The 16,874-nt window shown below is 42.3% G+C and overlaps 1 protein-coding gene across 1 annotated transcript in view; it reads right to left on the bottom strand.

Annotated features, from left to right (window-relative positions):
* Positions 1-195: 195 nt before the first annotated feature.
* LOC111965748 (large neutral amino acids transporter small subunit 3-like) overlaps positions 196-16,874 on the bottom strand; it is a 38,046-nt gene continuing 21,367 nt past the window's right edge. Inside the window, exons 6-15 of the mRNA XM_023990020.2 lie at positions 8,454-8,546; positions 8,143-8,276; positions 6,356-6,465; positions 6,109-6,255; positions 5,560-5,592; positions 3,567-3,702; positions 3,352-3,481; positions 3,172-3,245; positions 2,975-3,098; positions 196-2,886 (exon numbers count right to left, since the gene is read on the bottom strand). Of these exons, the coding sequence (XP_023845788.1) occupies positions 2,695-2,886; positions 2,975-3,098; positions 3,172-3,245; positions 3,352-3,481; positions 3,567-3,702; positions 5,560-5,592; positions 6,109-6,255; positions 6,356-6,465; positions 8,143-8,276; positions 8,454-8,546 (1,173 nt within the window). The 3' untranslated portion in view covers positions 196-2,694. The remainder of the gene's footprint in view (positions 2,887-2,974; positions 3,099-3,171; positions 3,246-3,351; positions 3,482-3,566; positions 3,703-5,559; positions 5,593-6,108; positions 6,256-6,355; positions 6,466-8,142; positions 8,277-8,453; positions 8,547-16,874) is intronic.

The raw sequence follows: 16,874 nt of genomic DNA, 5'->3' as shown, positions 1-16,874 counted from the left end.
TGCTGATTCAGTCTTGGGGATATGGTCTCTCATCCAGCTAAAGTGTGACTAGCGAAGTTGTGGTCAGGAAAATGCAGCGGCATGTGTTTGCAATCCGAAAACATCAATTCAACATTTTAATTTATATACGAATATTCTGCCAAGTACTCATTTGATAGACTGTCAGGAATATCAAAGGGCACACACAGTCACAGGACAGTTTCCTACATATTTGTTTATTTATTTGATGAGACTTAGTCCCCAGATGAGAGATGGCAGAAAAAAATGGCTTATCACTTCTGACACAACAAAGCTATAAAAGGAGCGTGACAGGGAGGGGATACAATACACTTCAGCTACATGCCCCTGAGGAAAAGTGCTGTACACTTAAAAAAAACAGATATATTTCATATGGCTCACACATTCTTTTTCTATGTTGTAGCCACCCTTGACACGGCGTTGGTTTCCCAGGTGAAGTTTGGTACTGTCTGTCGCTGTGGTTTTACATTCAATTCTATGGCAAGTACAAAAACAACATATTTCAATCCCCCCTTCGTCACTATATGGTAATGATTCACATTAACAGATGCGTAATACAAATGCCTCAGACTATTTATATTGAGAACTTGTCTTTTAACAGTAAAGACAGTGTTGTGTTACACATCTCTATGTGGAGTGGAGCATTACTCTAGAAGCATTTGCATGAGAAAAAAAACCTTGACCCTACTTACACGGAGTGTACAAAACATTAGGAACACCTTCCTTATAGTGAGTTGCACTGCCCCCTTTTGCCCTCAGATCAGGCTCAYTTCGTCGGGACATGGACTCTACAAGGTGTCGCAAGCATTCCACAGGGATAATGTCCCATTGTTGACTTCAATGCTTACCACAATTGTGTTAAGTTGGTTGGATGTCCTTTGGGTGGTGGACCATTCTTGATTCACACTGGAAACTGTTGAGRMTGAAACCCTGCAGTGTTGCACTTGACACAAACCGGTGAGCCTGGCACCTATTACCATACCCCGTTCAAACGCACTTAAATACCTTGCCTTGCCCATTCACCCTCCGAAATGCACACACAATCTGTCTCAATTGTCTCAAGGCACAAAAATACTTCTTTGACCGGTCTCCCCTTCATCTACACTGACTGAAGTGGATTTAACAGGTGACATCATAGCTTTCACCTGGACACCGTCATGMAAAGTGTTCTTAATGTTTTGTACACTCAGTATATACATGATCTCTAACCGGGTAGAGGACACAGCAAAAGCATACATAATCAGAATAGCAGTTATAATCATGGCATTACAATAATCCCCTTTCTAACACGTCTGCATAGAAAAGTTACAGACAGTTAATACATATTTAGGTATATGTAGTAAATACATATTGCTTTACACACAAGTTAATTCCTGGTCACAAAGCTGTAAAAGTATTTGACACATTGGATACATTACCATTGCATCTGTCTACTTTTCAAAATCAGTCTCAGCTTTGGGTGTCAAGTGTCACACTGTTTTCATGTTTTAAAACAAAATCTTGAAATGAGAGTTCAGTGGAGAATGACCGATTTGACTTCACTTCGTCAATCTTCAAACAATCTAGGCATAGAATATCTACGTTGTCTTTTGTCTGTATGTTTATATTGTTTTAAAAATAAAATTATCATACCAAAAATAAAACATCTACATATTACATGGCTAATGAGTGATAAATTGACCAATGAAAAGACAAATCTACAAACACGGTACACTCACACAGGCACACAAATGGGTCTTGGTTGTAGAGAGACGGTTAGGGAATAGAAGAGGTAGTTAGTGTCTCTACAGTCAGTCTGTCTGTGAAAGAGTGAGCGCAAGAGCCAGCACATATGCATGTTGGTTTATGCGATAAGAGAAAGTTCGGAGAAAAATATGATTGCAATAAAAAAAACAATGGCATAATGTTTGGTATAACAAATTGTAGCATTCTTCCTGGCTGGGTGTCTGACTTCACCCAAGCCTCGTAGTACAACCTTATAACTATGCTATTCACATTTTCTTACATGTCATTTTGATACATCCTTCGTCTGTGACAAATTTGATTAACCGAAACAGAAACACTATCATTGTTTTGTTTCAGTAGAAGCTGCACAATTCATATCTGAATATCATTCTTTGGTGTTGTGTGTTRTTTGTCAACATGGATTGAGAAATATTAAAAGAGTAACACGCCACTGAAGGGTCTTTGAAGTACCATAGAAGTCTTGGACTAGCCACACAGCAAATAAGTCAACAACAACAACATTATGATAACTTATCAAGACATTCCAATTCAAGCAACTCCATTGACTAGTATTTGACATGTTAGTGGATCATGGTTGGAAGTTCTATGGTTTAGGGCTCTATTCAATCTGCCTCGCTGAAGCGATAGAAATGTCATGGTCATTTCCGATTGAGCCGACATACGCAGCGTTTACCGTGAATGCAGTCTCCGCCAACGTGGGAACAWTGCCTTTAAAATTATTTTGGGCMTAAGCGTTGAACTTCCACGATACAGATTGAATAAAGCCATGAGGCAACAAAAACAGCAACATTAATAATGCTAGCAATGCAAAAAAATAACATTTACTTGACGATATTGTGGTTAGTGATTTGGTGGATACCATGAACATTGATACAAATAATCCTACAGTTCCCAGAATCCTTAGCATTGSTCCAGAACCACTTCCTACGCTTACTGGATGCTGTGACCATTGCTATGGTGTTTGAGGCCGTTGATTTCTGAGTGGTTGAGAGCCTCTCTCTCCTGGCCAGTGGCATTCTTGTCCTGAGCCTCCTTCTCCTGGATCAGGTGTCTGCGATGGTAGAAAAGGTATCCAGGCAACAAAAAGCCAGCCAATGAGAAGAGGATCATGCCCAGGTTGATCTGATGCGGGGACAGACAAGTGAGGGGTTACAAAGTCTTGTACAGTATGGGTAACTGCACTGGAAAACTGAGCGTGTGTGTCTCTCACCCAGTAGGGATCTCCGTGCAGGGATCCCACCATGACGATGAAGAGAGGCTGCTGCAGCAGSGCGATCACAGCACTGATCATCGACTGCAGCCCAATCAGAGTTCCAAAGTGGTTAGAGGGGTATCTGAGAGAGAATGGGCAATTATTTCTCAAGTCAATTTCTGTATGTAAAGATGATGACGAAGTTGAYTACTTACACAGCAGCATAAAGGCCTCCACTACAGGAGTGGATGAACCCTCTGACAATGGTGTGGAGGATGAAGGTCAGGATCTACAGAGAGAGGAAGAGGGAAGGAGTGTGTTGACATTTGGAGGTGGGGTAGTATGTGCATTTGTGTGTGTTTGGTAACAAATGAACGAGGAAAACGTGTGTGTACCTGGAGCCGCAGGTTGTCTATCAGACAGCACACTCCGAACACCAGCAGTAGCAGATTGGTGAAGATGAAYGCTCTCATGGCATTAGTGATTTTCTGGATCTTTTTATCTCTCGTCAGCCCGTCTGCTGGCCTGAGTGGGATTGGACAGGGGGAAATGAGATAAGACATCTATCTACCTCTTACTTCCATTCAGCCCCCCCCCCTCTTTCTCACACCTCTTCTCTGTCTCTGTGTCTTTTTTGGTCTCGTCCACACAGTCCTTCATCCTCCAGTCCATAATGTAGCCAATCAGAGGACAGGTGACCAGACAGAGCAGCTGCAGGCTGCCGAAGATGGACGAGTAGAAACTCACTGGAAAGAGAAGGGAACACACATTTAGACACCCTGTGAGAAAGACCCAGCGGTATGATTTTACACTGAGGAGGGAACAAGTCAGAACTGATTGTTCTTGCCCAGAATTAGGCTTTTTATTTGCAAGTGAAGATAATAATAGCCGGCGTACAAGTATTAACAGAAAGAAAAAAAACAGGATSAAAACTTTAAACAAAACCCAGCAGCATGCCAACCTGTTCCCTGTCCTGTTCGACAAACAAGGAAGTGGCAGGTGCTTAAATACAAATGCTCAAAATGCAACAGCCAATGAGAACCAGTTTCACATCAGGATACTTGAATTTCAATATGCACATCCTCAGATGATAAACATGAATAACCTTAAGCAGACACATCAATAAAGGTTCTATCATTGCCTGAGCATAAATACTATAATTTTAACGGATAAACTACTACCAGATTACTGCCAATGAAAATCCTTGCGCTGGAACAGAACCCTGTTTAAATCAGAGGAAAACAAGGTGCCCATTTACATTTTTGAAGATTCACCTTAATGTTTCACTTGCTAAACGCGATCACATTACAGAGGTAACTTCTGATTGTTACATACATGATAAGAGAACAATGTTACCGGAAGACACACAACAATAGGTTRCGGCGCCAAACCAATTGCCGACGCTCGAAACGCAAACTCCTTAGGATATAAACTCAGCAAAAAAATAAAAGTCCTCTCACTGTCAACTGCYTTAATTTTCAGCAAACTTAACATGTGTAAATATTGTATGAACATAACAAGATTCAACAACCGAGACAAACTGAACAAGTTCCAAGACATGTGACTAACAGAAATGTAATAATGTGTCCCTGAACAAAGGGGGGGATCAAAATCAAAAGTAACAGTCATTTCTGCTGTGGCCACCAGCTGCATTAAGTACTGCAGTGCATCTCCTCCRCATGGACTACACCAGATTTGCCAGTCCTGTCTGGTCCAGCGACAGTGGGTTTGTGCCCATAGGCGACGTTGTTGCCGGTGATGTCTGGTGAGGACCTGCCTTACAACAGGCCTACAAGCCCTCAGTCCAGCCTCTCTCAGCCTATTGTGGACAGTCTGAGCACTGATGGAGGGATTGTGCGTTCCTGGTGTAACTCGGGCAGTTGTTGTTGCCATCTTGTACCTGTCCCGCAGGTGTGATGTTCGGATGTACCAATCCTGTGCAGGTGTTGTTACACGTGGTCAGCCACTGCGAGGACGATCAGCTGTCCGTCCTGTCTCCCTGTAGCGCTGTCTTAGGCCGTACGGACATTGCAATTTATTGCCCTGGTCACTTCTGCAGTCCTCACGCCTCCTTGCAGCATGCCTAAGGCACGTTCACGCAGATGAGCAGGGACCCTGGGCATCTTTCTTTTGGTGTTTTTCAGAGTCAGTAGAAAGGCCTCTTTAGTGTCCTAWGTTTTCATAACTGTGACCTTAATTGCTTACCGTCTGTAAGCTGCTAGTGTCTTAACGACTGTTCCACAGGTGCATGTTCATTAWTTGTTTATGGTTCATTGAACAAGCATGGGAAACAGTGTTTAAACCCTTTACAATGAATATCTTTGAAAGACAGGGTCCTGAAAAAGGGACGTTTCTTTTTATGCTGAGTTTATGTTTCTCTTCTTTAACAGATGCTCAGCAACAATTAAGACATCGAAATATCGCTAGTCCCACATTATGCCAATAAATACTGATTCTCAAACACTGTAAATCATTGTCAGTGTCTGGTTATTCATAATATCTTTAGATCAAATGATGGAGGACATGGGATGATCATCACACACCCATACACACACACATACACATGACAAGGACGCACACTTTCACCAGGAGACATTTCTCACCTTTCTCCTCTGCCTCGACGATCAAAACAGAGGCTAAGGAAAGAAAGGACAGGACAACTTGATTAGAACACATTTACATGGAGGGAATCATGATAGTGTGTTGGTTTGTCAGTTGACTGTCATGGCCTGGTTTGTCAGTTGACTGTCACGGTCTGGTTTGTCAGTTGACTGTCACGGTCTGGTTTGTCAGTTGACTGTCACGGTCTGGTTTGTCAGTTGACNCTGGTTTGTCAGTTGACTGTCACGGTCTGGTTTGTCAGTTGACTGTCACGGTCTGGTTTGTCAGTTGACTGTCACGGTCTGGTTTGTCAGTTGACTGTCACGGTCTGGTTCGTCAGTTGACTGTCAGTTAGTTTGGTTTGTCAGTTGATTGTCACGGCCTGGTTTGTCAGTTGACTGTCACGGTCTGGTTTGTCAGTTGATTGTCACGGCCTGGTTTGTCAGTTGACTGTCATGGTCTGGTTTGTCAGTTGACTGTCAGTTAGTTTGTTTTGTCAGTTTACTGTCATGGTCTGGTTTGTCAGTTGGTGTGGTTAGTTTGTTACTCACAGTAAGGGTTGCCGTGGGTGACGAGGAACTCCAGCATCTTGTTCATGGCACCCATATAGAAAATGATCCTGAGCTGGGTCATCCCCATGGTAACCAGACTCCACAGGAAGATGGGCGAGAACACGGACATACGGAATGGAATGGTGTCTGAGAGAGAGAGAGTTGGGCAGACAGTTAATATGGGTATATTGAATGTGTTTGTGAGCAAGAGCAGCGTTCTGTTTTCAGGTGTGTGTTCTTGACTCACTCTGTGTTACGGCTGGGAGTTTCTCAGTGGAGTGTTTCAGGTCTCCATTCTTCTGACTCACCCCCACCCCCTTATGGTCTCCAGACACATKAGTCAACGCTAACTTCTTACTGAGGAGGAAAATAAAGAAAGTTGTTTATTTGCTTCGGTTATTCTTATGTTGGATTTCAGTATGGTAARATGATCATGTTTTCACATACAGTTGAAGTCGGAAGTTCACATACAGTTAGGTTGTAGTCATTAAAACTCGTTTTTCAACCACTCCACAAATGTCTTGTTAACAAACTATAGTTTTGGGAAGTCGGTTAGGACATCTACTTTGTGCATGACACAAGTAATTTTTCCAACAATTGTTTACAGACAGATTATTTCACTGACACAATTCCAGTGGGTCAGAAGTTTAGATACACTAAGTTGACTGTGCCTTTAAACAGCTTGGAAAATTCAGACAATTATGTCATGCCTTTAGAAGCTTCTGATAGGCTAATTGACATCATTTGAGTCATGGAGGTGTAACTGTGGATGTATTTCAAGGCCTACCTTCAAACTCAGTGCCCTTTGCTTGACACATGGGAAAATCAGCCAAGACCTCAGAAAATAAATTGTAGACCTCCACAAGTCTGGTTCATCCTTGGGAGCAATTTCCAAACGCCTGAAGGTACCACGTTCATCTGTACAAACAATAGTACGCAAGTATAACACCATGGGACCACGCAGCCGCCATACCGCTCAGGAAGAGACGTACTTTGGTGCGAAAAGTGCAAACAATCCCAGAACAACAGTGAAGATGTGGAGGAAACAGGTACAAAACTATCTATATCCACATAAAACGAGTCCTATATCGACATAACCTGAAAGGCCGCTCAGCAAGGAAGAAGCCACTGCTGGTGAAATGTCCTCTGGTCTGATGAAACAAAAATAGAACTGTTTGGCCATAATGACCATCATTATGTTTGGAGGAAAAAGGGGGAGGCTTGCAAGCCAAAGAACACCACCCAACCGTGAAGCACGGGTTGCAGCATCATGTTGTGGGGGGCTTGCTGCAGAAGGGACATCACAAAATAGATGGCATCATGAGGTAGGAAAATTATGTGGATATATTGAAGCAACATCTCAAGACATCAGTCAGGAAGTTAAAGCTTGTCGCAAATGGGTCTTCCAAATGGACAATGACCCCAAGCATACTTCCAAAGTTGTAGCAAAATGGCTTAAGGACAACAAAGTCAAGGTATTGAGTGGCCATCACAAAGCCCTGACCTCAATCCCATAAAATTTGTGGGCAGAACTGAAAAAGCGTGTGCGAGCAAGGAGGCCTACAAACCTGACTCAGTTACACCAGCTCTGTCAGAAGAATGGCCAAAATTCACCCAACTTATTGTGGGAAGCTTGTGGAAGGCTACCCGAAACGTTTGACCCAAGTTAAACAAATTAAAGGCAATGCTACCAAATACTAATTGAGTGTATGTAAACTTCTGACCCACTGGGAATGTGATGAAAGAAATAAAAGCTCAAATAAATKATTCTCTCTACTATTATTCTGACATTTCACATTCTTAAAATAAAGTGGTGATCCTAGTTGACCCAAGACAGGGAATTTTTACTAGGATTAAATGTCAGGAATTGTGAAAAACTGAGTTTAAATGTATATGACTAAGGTGTATGTAAACTTCCGAATTCAACTATCTATATTGTTCAGCATTGCAGTGTTATGATAAAAAATATTATAATAGCCATTTTTTAATCAGTGCTCTGACGTAGTAGTAATGTTGTTTCAGTGTTGTACTGACATGTAGTCGACCTCGTCCGGCGTGGGCAAGGCCTCCACTGGCCAGTTGAAGAAACAGTTGAGGAAGACGAAGCCTGCTAGACCCGACCACACCCACATAATCACCCGGAACGACACGCCCGCATCATAGATCAGCTTACAGAGGTAGAGAACATGGGGTGTTATTAGTAGAGAAAAGTATAACTTACTTTGGACACTTCATTGACTTCTTCACATAACATATGAAGGCTGAACATGTATTCTATTTGTATGAGTGATACGAGGCAACAGTAACAAATGTGTGTCCATCTCTGACGACATCATCATGTTTACCCTGACTCCCGGGAAGGTGACGGCAGAGGAAGCGTAGGAGCCAATCATCAGAGACATGATGGTGGAGGTCCGACTGCCAAACATGTTGGGTATCTGGAGGGAGAAAGGGATGGGGAACAGGGGATGAAGAAGAAAGAGAGAGGGATACATTCATGAACAGTCTCAAACATTGATCATTTGACCACAATCAATACATATTGCTCCAATAGGAGAACAGACGCACTGCATTAGGAAAGTCTTGACTGAGTGCATTAGGAGTGCAGTAATGCAAGCTCACCAGCAGAGAGCACAAAGGTATTGAGTAAAATATAAGCCRGACACGGGTTTACTACAGTACAGTATCTACAGAACCACTTTGGCAGAGGAAGTTTTATCATACTGAAAATACATCTGATCATTTAAAAAAGTTTAATAAAGTTAATAATAGACATTTCATAGAGGCAGAAGGAGTGAAGCATTATTACATCCTTTATTGAGACCCAATGATATTCATTACGAGTACTYTTCATGAGCTGGGCCATTCTCAGCACAGACTTTCTCTACTAGTCAACCATCCATCAGCCATGTGATTAACGACAATGCTCTGTACATTCTCTGGAATTATATGTGCATTCTCTGGAATCATATGTGTTATCTCATTGYTGTCTTCACTATTATTCTACAATGTAGAAAATAGTAAAAATGAAGAAAAACCCTTGAATGAGTGGGTGTTCTAAAACTTTTGACCGGTAGTGTACATCAAACAAATGGTTTCCATGTGTTTGATGCCATTCCATTCGCTCCACTCTGGCCATTATTAGGCGCCGTCTTGCCCTCAGCAGCCTCCACTGCCGGCGAGCACATGGTAAAACTGTTCCTGGCCGTGTTCCGACATGACACTGGACTAGTAAAAGACACCTGAAACACCCGTCCTCATTGATGGGTTCCTAGAAGGCAAATATTTCACATCCTGGCGCAGACAACGTGTAACGCTACAGATATACCAGGATGATCTCTGGCGGATTTTGGGAATGCTAGTGAGAGGGGCCATGTGCTAAAAAAAACACAGAGAAGATTGTATCTCTTACAAATGTCAAAGTAAAGTTAGTATAGCCGTGTTCAATGCCAGTCTTGACCTTTGCCTGTAACTGTACAGCACAGTGAGACTGAGAGCGTCTTGGCTTCTGTGTGTGTGTGTGTGTGTGTGTGTGCAGGAGGCGATATTCCCACCGGTTCTCTGACAGAAGCCTAGAAAGCACACATTTAACGCATGTCCTTCAGGCACATGTGACTTCCCTTTTTGGCCAGCCAGGGTCCGTGGAAACACGTGAATTTAGGAGAGAGGAATGACCCAGCTGGTTTTACTGTCAGGTACATGGGAATTACTGGAAATGTTACACGGATATGAAAATACATTCTAGGATAGATAGAAAAGCTGTGAAAAGTGTGTGATGACTGACAAAGCAAATGTGTCTGAGAGAAACAAAGAGAAAGAGAGGGGGGAGAAAGATGGAGTGAGACAAAACGTGTACTTGAGTCGATTGTTAGGGTCCCTAAAGAAGGAGAATATACAGCTGTAGGCCTCCTCTCTCTCTAGAGTTTACAGGAAGCACTAAACCATGGCTGATTAGTAGTCTCTTCCTCTCTCTCGAAGGGCTCGGACACARCAATAGTGTTTGCCTGCCGAGAGTACTTTGCGAACTGAGTGCAAACCGGTCTTACATGTAGAATCGCACAAAAAAATGGCAGATTTGAGCACGGATAAACGCCTGAATTGGAACACAGCGGCTGTACAGTAACATGCTTTACATGACATCAGAGCTCTGTCTCTGCGCTTCACAGTTTTTTTTCCAACATTAGGACTGTTTTCCTAAAAACAAACTGTCCGCTTCATGTTTTGTTTCCTTTGCTTCCTTACTTCCTAGTATCATGATACTGGCTTAGTGACAACACTACTGCTAGTGCTAACTGGGCAAATTTTGCTAATTTTRTGTTGTCTGTGTGAGGGAAATGCTGTAGATTAAGAGGACTCTATGTATTTTGAAAGATGAGTCCATATCATAAAACTCATGTCATATACAGTGTCAACGTTTATGATCACTATATTTGATGTACAGTTACAAGAAGACATGGAGTCAAACCCTGGGTTGTTCTGAACAGACTGAGCCCATGTTTGTCTATTGTAAAGAAGATTCGCCGCGGCACAAGCACCTGACTGCACACATGACTCCTTTCTATGCTCACCAAACCTCCGATCTGTTTCTCTGAACTGCATTGTGAAAGCCTAACACTGTAATATCATATTTTATAACATAGCTAGTCATGTTGGCTTTAGAACAAGCATTCCCATGATTCCCACCTGACCCAGATTGCGTAAAAGAACAGTAATTGTGTGATGGCGGGGATGCAGGTTTTTGTTCAAACCAAAACAACTACAAGTGTGCTTGCTCTAGTTTCTCAACTACAGAGCTAAGACTTAGTTGAAGACTCCTTTGACTCATAAAAGTGCATTGAAATTACTTTGTCAATTTTGTCTTATGTTGCACATACCCCACATTTTCCAGGAATATGCTTATCATGTTACTGAATGTATCAGAGTACTTTCAGATTTCCTGTAAATATAAAATGCACATCAAATCAACAKTGTTTGGATTCAGTCTTGTGTCAGGTGAACTGTTGTGTCCTCACCTTTTGGTCTAATAATTTCACATAATCTCCAAACRGTTCCCTTTCAATTGATACCATGGTTATCATGGTGTACAGTGCATTCGGAAAGTATTTAGACCCCTTCACTTTTTCCACAGTCTTGTTGGTTTCAAACTTCTTCCATTTAAGAATGATGGAGACCACTGTGTTCTTGGGGACATCCTGCAGAAATTTTGGGGTACCTTTCACCAGATCTGTGCCTCGATTACAAACCTCTCGCACTCTACGGACAATTCCTTTGACCTTGTGACTTGGTTTTTTTCTCTGACATGCACTGTCAACTGTGGGACCTTATATAGACAGGTGTGTGCCTTTCCAAATCATGTCCAAACAATTGAATTTACCACAGGTGGACTCCAATGAAATTGTAGAAACATCTCAAGGATGATCCATTTAAGCAGGATGCACCTGAGCTCAATTTCGAGTCTCATAGCAAAGGGTTTGAATACATAAGTAAATAAGGTATTTCTGTTTTTAATTTTATCACAATTTCTTAACCTGTTTTCGCTTTGTCATTATGGGGTATTGTGTGTAGATTGATTAATTATTATATACAGTTGAAGTCAGAAGTTTACATACACCTTAGCCAAATACATTTAAACTCAGTTWCACAATTCCTGACATTTAATCRTAGTAAAATTCRCTGTCGTAGAATTATTTTAAATTGTTTAACTTGGGTCAAACGTTTCGGGTAGCCTTCCACAAGCTTCCCGTTGGGTGAATTTTGTCCCATTCCTCCTGACAGAGCTGGTGTAACTGAGTCAGGTTTGTAGGCCTCCTTGCTCGCACATGCTTTTTCAGTTATGCCCACACATTTTCTATAGGATTGAGGTCAGGGGTTTGTGATGGCCGCTCCAATACCTTGACTTTGTTGTCCTTAAGCCATTTTGCCACAACTTTGGAAGTAGTTATTTTTATTTCACCTTTATTTAACCAGGTAGGCAAGTTGAGAACAAGTTCTCATTTACAATTGCGACCTGGCCAAGATAAAGCAAAGCAGTTCGACACATACAACAACACAGAGTTACACATGGAGTAAAACAAACATACAGTCAATAATACAGTAGAAAAATAAGTCTATATACAATGTGAGCAAGTGAGGTGAGATAAGGGAGGCGAAGGCAAAAAAAAGGCCATGGTGGCAAAGTAAATACAATATAGCAAGTAAAACACTGGAATGGTTGATTTGCAGTGGAAGAATGTGCAAAGTAGAGAGAAATAATGGGGTGCAAAGGAGCAAAATAAATAAATAAATACAGTAGGGAAAGAGGTAGTTGTTTGGGCTAAATTATAGATGGGTTATGTACAGGTGCAGTAATCTGTGAGCTGCTCTGACAGCTGGTGCTTAAAGCTAGTGAGGGAGATAAGTGTTTCCAGTATGCTTGGGGTCATTGTCCATTTGGAAGACCCATTTGCGACCAAGCTTTAACTTCCTGACTGATGTCTTGACATGTTGCTTCAATATATCCACATCATTTTCCTACCTCATGATGCCATCTATTTTGTGAAGTGCACCAGTCCCTCCTGCAGCAACGCACCCCCACAACATGATGCTMCCACCCCCGTGCTTCACGGTTGGGAAGGTGTTCTTCGGCTTGCAAGCCTCCCCCTTTTTCCTCCAAACATAACGATGGTCATTATGGCCAAAGAGTTATATTTTTGTTTCATCAGACCAGAGGGCATTTCTACAAAAAGTACAATCTTTGTCCCCATGTGCAGTTGTAAACCATAGTCTTGCTTTTTTATGGCGGTTTTGGAGCATTGTCTTCTTCCTTGCTGAGCGGCCTTTCAGGTTATGTCGATATAGCGGTATGACGGCTGCGTGGTCCCATGGTGTTTATACTTGCGTACTATTGTTTGTACAGATGAACGTGGTACCTTCAGGCGTTTGGAAATTGCTCCCAAGGATGAACCAGACTTGTGGAGGTCTACAAGATCTACAAGGTCTTGGCTGATTTATTTTGATTTTCCTATGATGTCAAGCAAAGAGGCACTGAGTTTGAATGTAGGCCTTGAAATACATCCACAGGTACACCTCCAATTAACTCAAAAGATGTCAATTAGCCTATCAGAAGCTTCTAAAGCCATGACCTCATTTTCTGGAATTTRCCAAGCTGTTTAAAGGCACAGTCAACTTAGTGTATGTAAACATCTGACCCACTGGAATTGTGATACAGTGAATGTTAAGTGAAATAATCTGTCTGTAAACAATTGTTGGAAAAATGACTTGTGTCATGCACAAAGTAGATGTCCTAACCGACTTGCCAGAACTATAGTTTGTTAACAAGACATTTGTGGAGTGGTTGAAAAATGAGTTTTAATGACCCCAACCTAAGTGTATGTAAACTTCCGACTTCAACTGTATTTTTTTAATCAATTTTAGAATAAAATATACAGGGGGTAGTGGTACCGAGTCAATGTGTGGGGGTAGAGGTTAGTCGAGGTAATATGTACATGTAAGTATGGATAAAATGACTATGAATAGATAAAAACATGAGTAGCAGCAGCGTAAAAAGAGGGAGGGGAGGGGGGTGAATGCAAATAGTCAGGGGAGATTAACTGTTAAAGCCATTTGATTAACTGTTACATTTTTAGGCCTTCCTCTGACACCGCCTGGTATATATAGGTCCTGGATGGCAGGAAGCTTGGCCCAGAGATAAACTGGGCCGTACACATTACCCTCTGTAGCGCCTTGCAGTCGGATGCCGAGCAGTTGCCATACCAGGCAGTGATGCAACCGCCTGGTATGGCAACTGCTCGGCATCTGACCGGCATACGCTTTTCATATTTACTCGTAATAAACATTTCAATTTCACCCTATCAAAAAAAGCCAATTCCACAAATGTATAGCAAACCATAACTCAATATCACCCTTCAACATCTACAGTATCTGTCAACCAAAACTCTGACGAGAGGTGGTAGAACAAGGTGTCTGCATTTGAAATAGAAAAGTGAAACTTTACAAGCAAGCAGTGTACCTTTACAATCTAATCTCCCTAAAATCTAATGTCCCTAAATAAATTGAATGTCCCTAAATCAATTGAATGTCTTTAAATAAATTGAATGTCCTAAATCAAGCCGCATGACATGACATCTATCTACCCACGATTCTGAGAATATGTGGTCTGAATCCAATGTAGGTTTCGTGCTGTAAAGTTCACAATAAAACAGAGCTAAGCGTTAAATGTTGAATGGCAATCCCCTGGGCTCGACTAGGAAAACAATGGCATCAGGATAGAATGAGAGATTGTTCAACAAACAAAACTGAAGTGACCTCCTCATCAGGACTAAAACTTACAACCACAACAACATGGCAGTGTTGCCACTCAACCACCTGAAAGAGAAGGCTGTCTATGTCGTCGGTGTGTCCTTGCCCCAGTGCTGACATAAGTTCTAACAACACCCTTATAAACCCGGTCCACGCTGCCCAGCCCAGCCCAGTTGGGGAACAGACCGGGGTCAGAGAGACAAATGGAGAGGAGTGAATGTCAATAAAGATTGATAGTGTGTTGTGTGTGTGTGTGTGTGTGTGTGTGTGTGTGTGTGTGTGTGTGTGTGTGTGTGTGTGTGTGTGTGTGTGTGTGGTGTGTGTGGTGTGTGTGTGTGTGTGGTGTTGTTGTGTGTTGGTGTTTGTGTGTGTGTGTGTGTTTGTGAAAGCCACATGCCACTGAGAAGGGGTGGGGTGGCAGGAGGACACAACTCCTCATGCCGAACAGTGTGTGTGCATTCTCTTTATTAGAGTTTGTGCCAAACTATGTGGGAGGCACTAGGGTTGTGAGTACAACAGAGAGAGAAAGGACAAACTGTCGTTTGATGTGTGTGACAGCATGCAGCAGGTATTCGTTTGTGAGCGTGATTGAAGGGGTGTGTGAATGTTTTGGACTGAGTGTTACAGTAAATATAGCTACACAAAGAGAGGTTGCTTAACTGGTCTGTCATCTAAAGCCAGGAGAAAGGTCAGAGGTTACAGGATTGCCTGAGGTCAACAGTACCTGACTAGACCTCTCTCAGTCTGTGTTGTGGTCTTTGTCTATGTGTTCCCCTAGTGTTTCTGGGGTTTCTGTGTGAGGACACACACATGGGGATCGAGGCAGTTCCGGATTTTCCAGCTGACTAATATCAGCTAGAACAGAGAGAGTAAGATAAGAACTGCGGAAAGAGGGAGAGGGAGGAAGGGGGGGTAGAGAGAGGGTAGAGTGTGCCCTTGTGTGTTTTGGGTTAAGGTGGGTGTGTGACGAGTCAGGACTTGTGATTGGTGGAGGCACAAGTGGGACAATTTCCATCTGGGAAAAGGCATGTGCAACTCAGGCGCCAAAATACCCCCACACACACCCACACCACATAAACAATTTCACATCCATAAACACTAAAAACTACCCTCCCTCAAAACCTGTTGGTGACTAACATACACTACCGTTCAAACGTTTGGGGTCACTTAGAAATGTCCTTGTTGTCCATGAAAACATACATGAAATTAGTTGCAAAATGAATAGGAAATATAGTCAAGACATTGACAAGGTTATAAATAATGATTTTTAATTTAAATAAAAATTGTGTCCTTCAAACTTTGCTTTCGTCAAAGAATCCGACATTTGCAGCAATTACAGCATTGCAGACCTTTGGCATTCTAGTTGTCAATTTGTTGAGGTAATCTGAAGAGATTTCACCTCATGCTTCCTGAAGCACATCCCACAAGTTGGATTGGCTTGATGGGCACTTCTTACGTACCATACGGTCAAGCTGCTCCCACAACAGCTCAATAGGGTTGAGATCCGGTGACTGTGCTGGCCACTCCATTATAGACAGGATACCAGCTGACTGCTTCTTCCCTAAATAGTTCTTGCATAGTTTGGAGCTGTGCTTTGGGTCATTGTCCTGCTGTAGGAGGAAATTGGCTCCAATTAAGCACCATCCACAGGGTATGGCATGGCGTTGCAAAATGGAGTGATAGCCTTCCTTCTTCAAGATCCCTTTTACCCTGTACAAATCTCCCACTTTACCACCAAAGCACCCGCAGACCATCACATTGCGTGTGTCTGTGTTCTTTTGCCCATCTTAATCTTTTATTTTTATTGGCCAGTCTGAGATATGGCTTTTTCTTTGCAACTTTGCCTAGAAGGCCAGCATCCCGGAGACGCCTCTTCACTGTTGATGCTGAGACTGGTGTTTTGCTGGTTCTATTTAATGAAGCTGCCAGTTGAGGACTTGTGAGGCATCTGTTTCTCAAACTATACACTCTAATGTACTTGTCCTCTTGCTCAGTTGTGCACCGGGGCCTCCCACTCTTTCTATTCTGTTTAGAGACAGTTTGCGCTGTTCTGTGAAGGGAGTAGTACACAGCGTTGTATGAGATCTTCAGTTTCTTGGCAATTTCTCGCATGGAATAGCCTTCATTTCTCAGAACAAGAATATACTGACGAGTTTCAGAAGAAAGTTCTTTCTTTCTGGCCATTTTGAGCCTGTAATCAAACCCACAAATGCTGATGCTCCAGATACTCAACTAGTCTAAAGAAAGACAGTTTTATTGCTTCTTTAATCAGAACAACAGTTTGTAGCTGAGCTAACATAATCGCAAAAGGGTTTTCTAATGATCAATTAGCCTTTCAAAATGATAAACTAGGATTAGTTAACACAACGTGCCATTGGAACACAGGAGTGATGGTTGCTGATAATGGGCCTCTGTACGCCTATGTAGATATTCCATTAAAAATCAGCCGTTTCCAGCTGCAATAGTCA

This window comes from Salvelinus sp. IW2-2015, linkage group LG6.2 (genome assembly GCF_002910315.2).
Source record: "Salvelinus sp. IW2-2015 linkage group LG6.2, ASM291031v2, whole genome shotgun sequence".
NCBI lineage: Eukaryota > Metazoa > Chordata > Actinopteri > Salmoniformes > Salmonidae > Salvelinus > Salvelinus sp. IW2-2015.
Note: the sequence above shows the minus strand (reverse complement) of the source record. Positions and strands in the feature narration are given on the sequence as shown.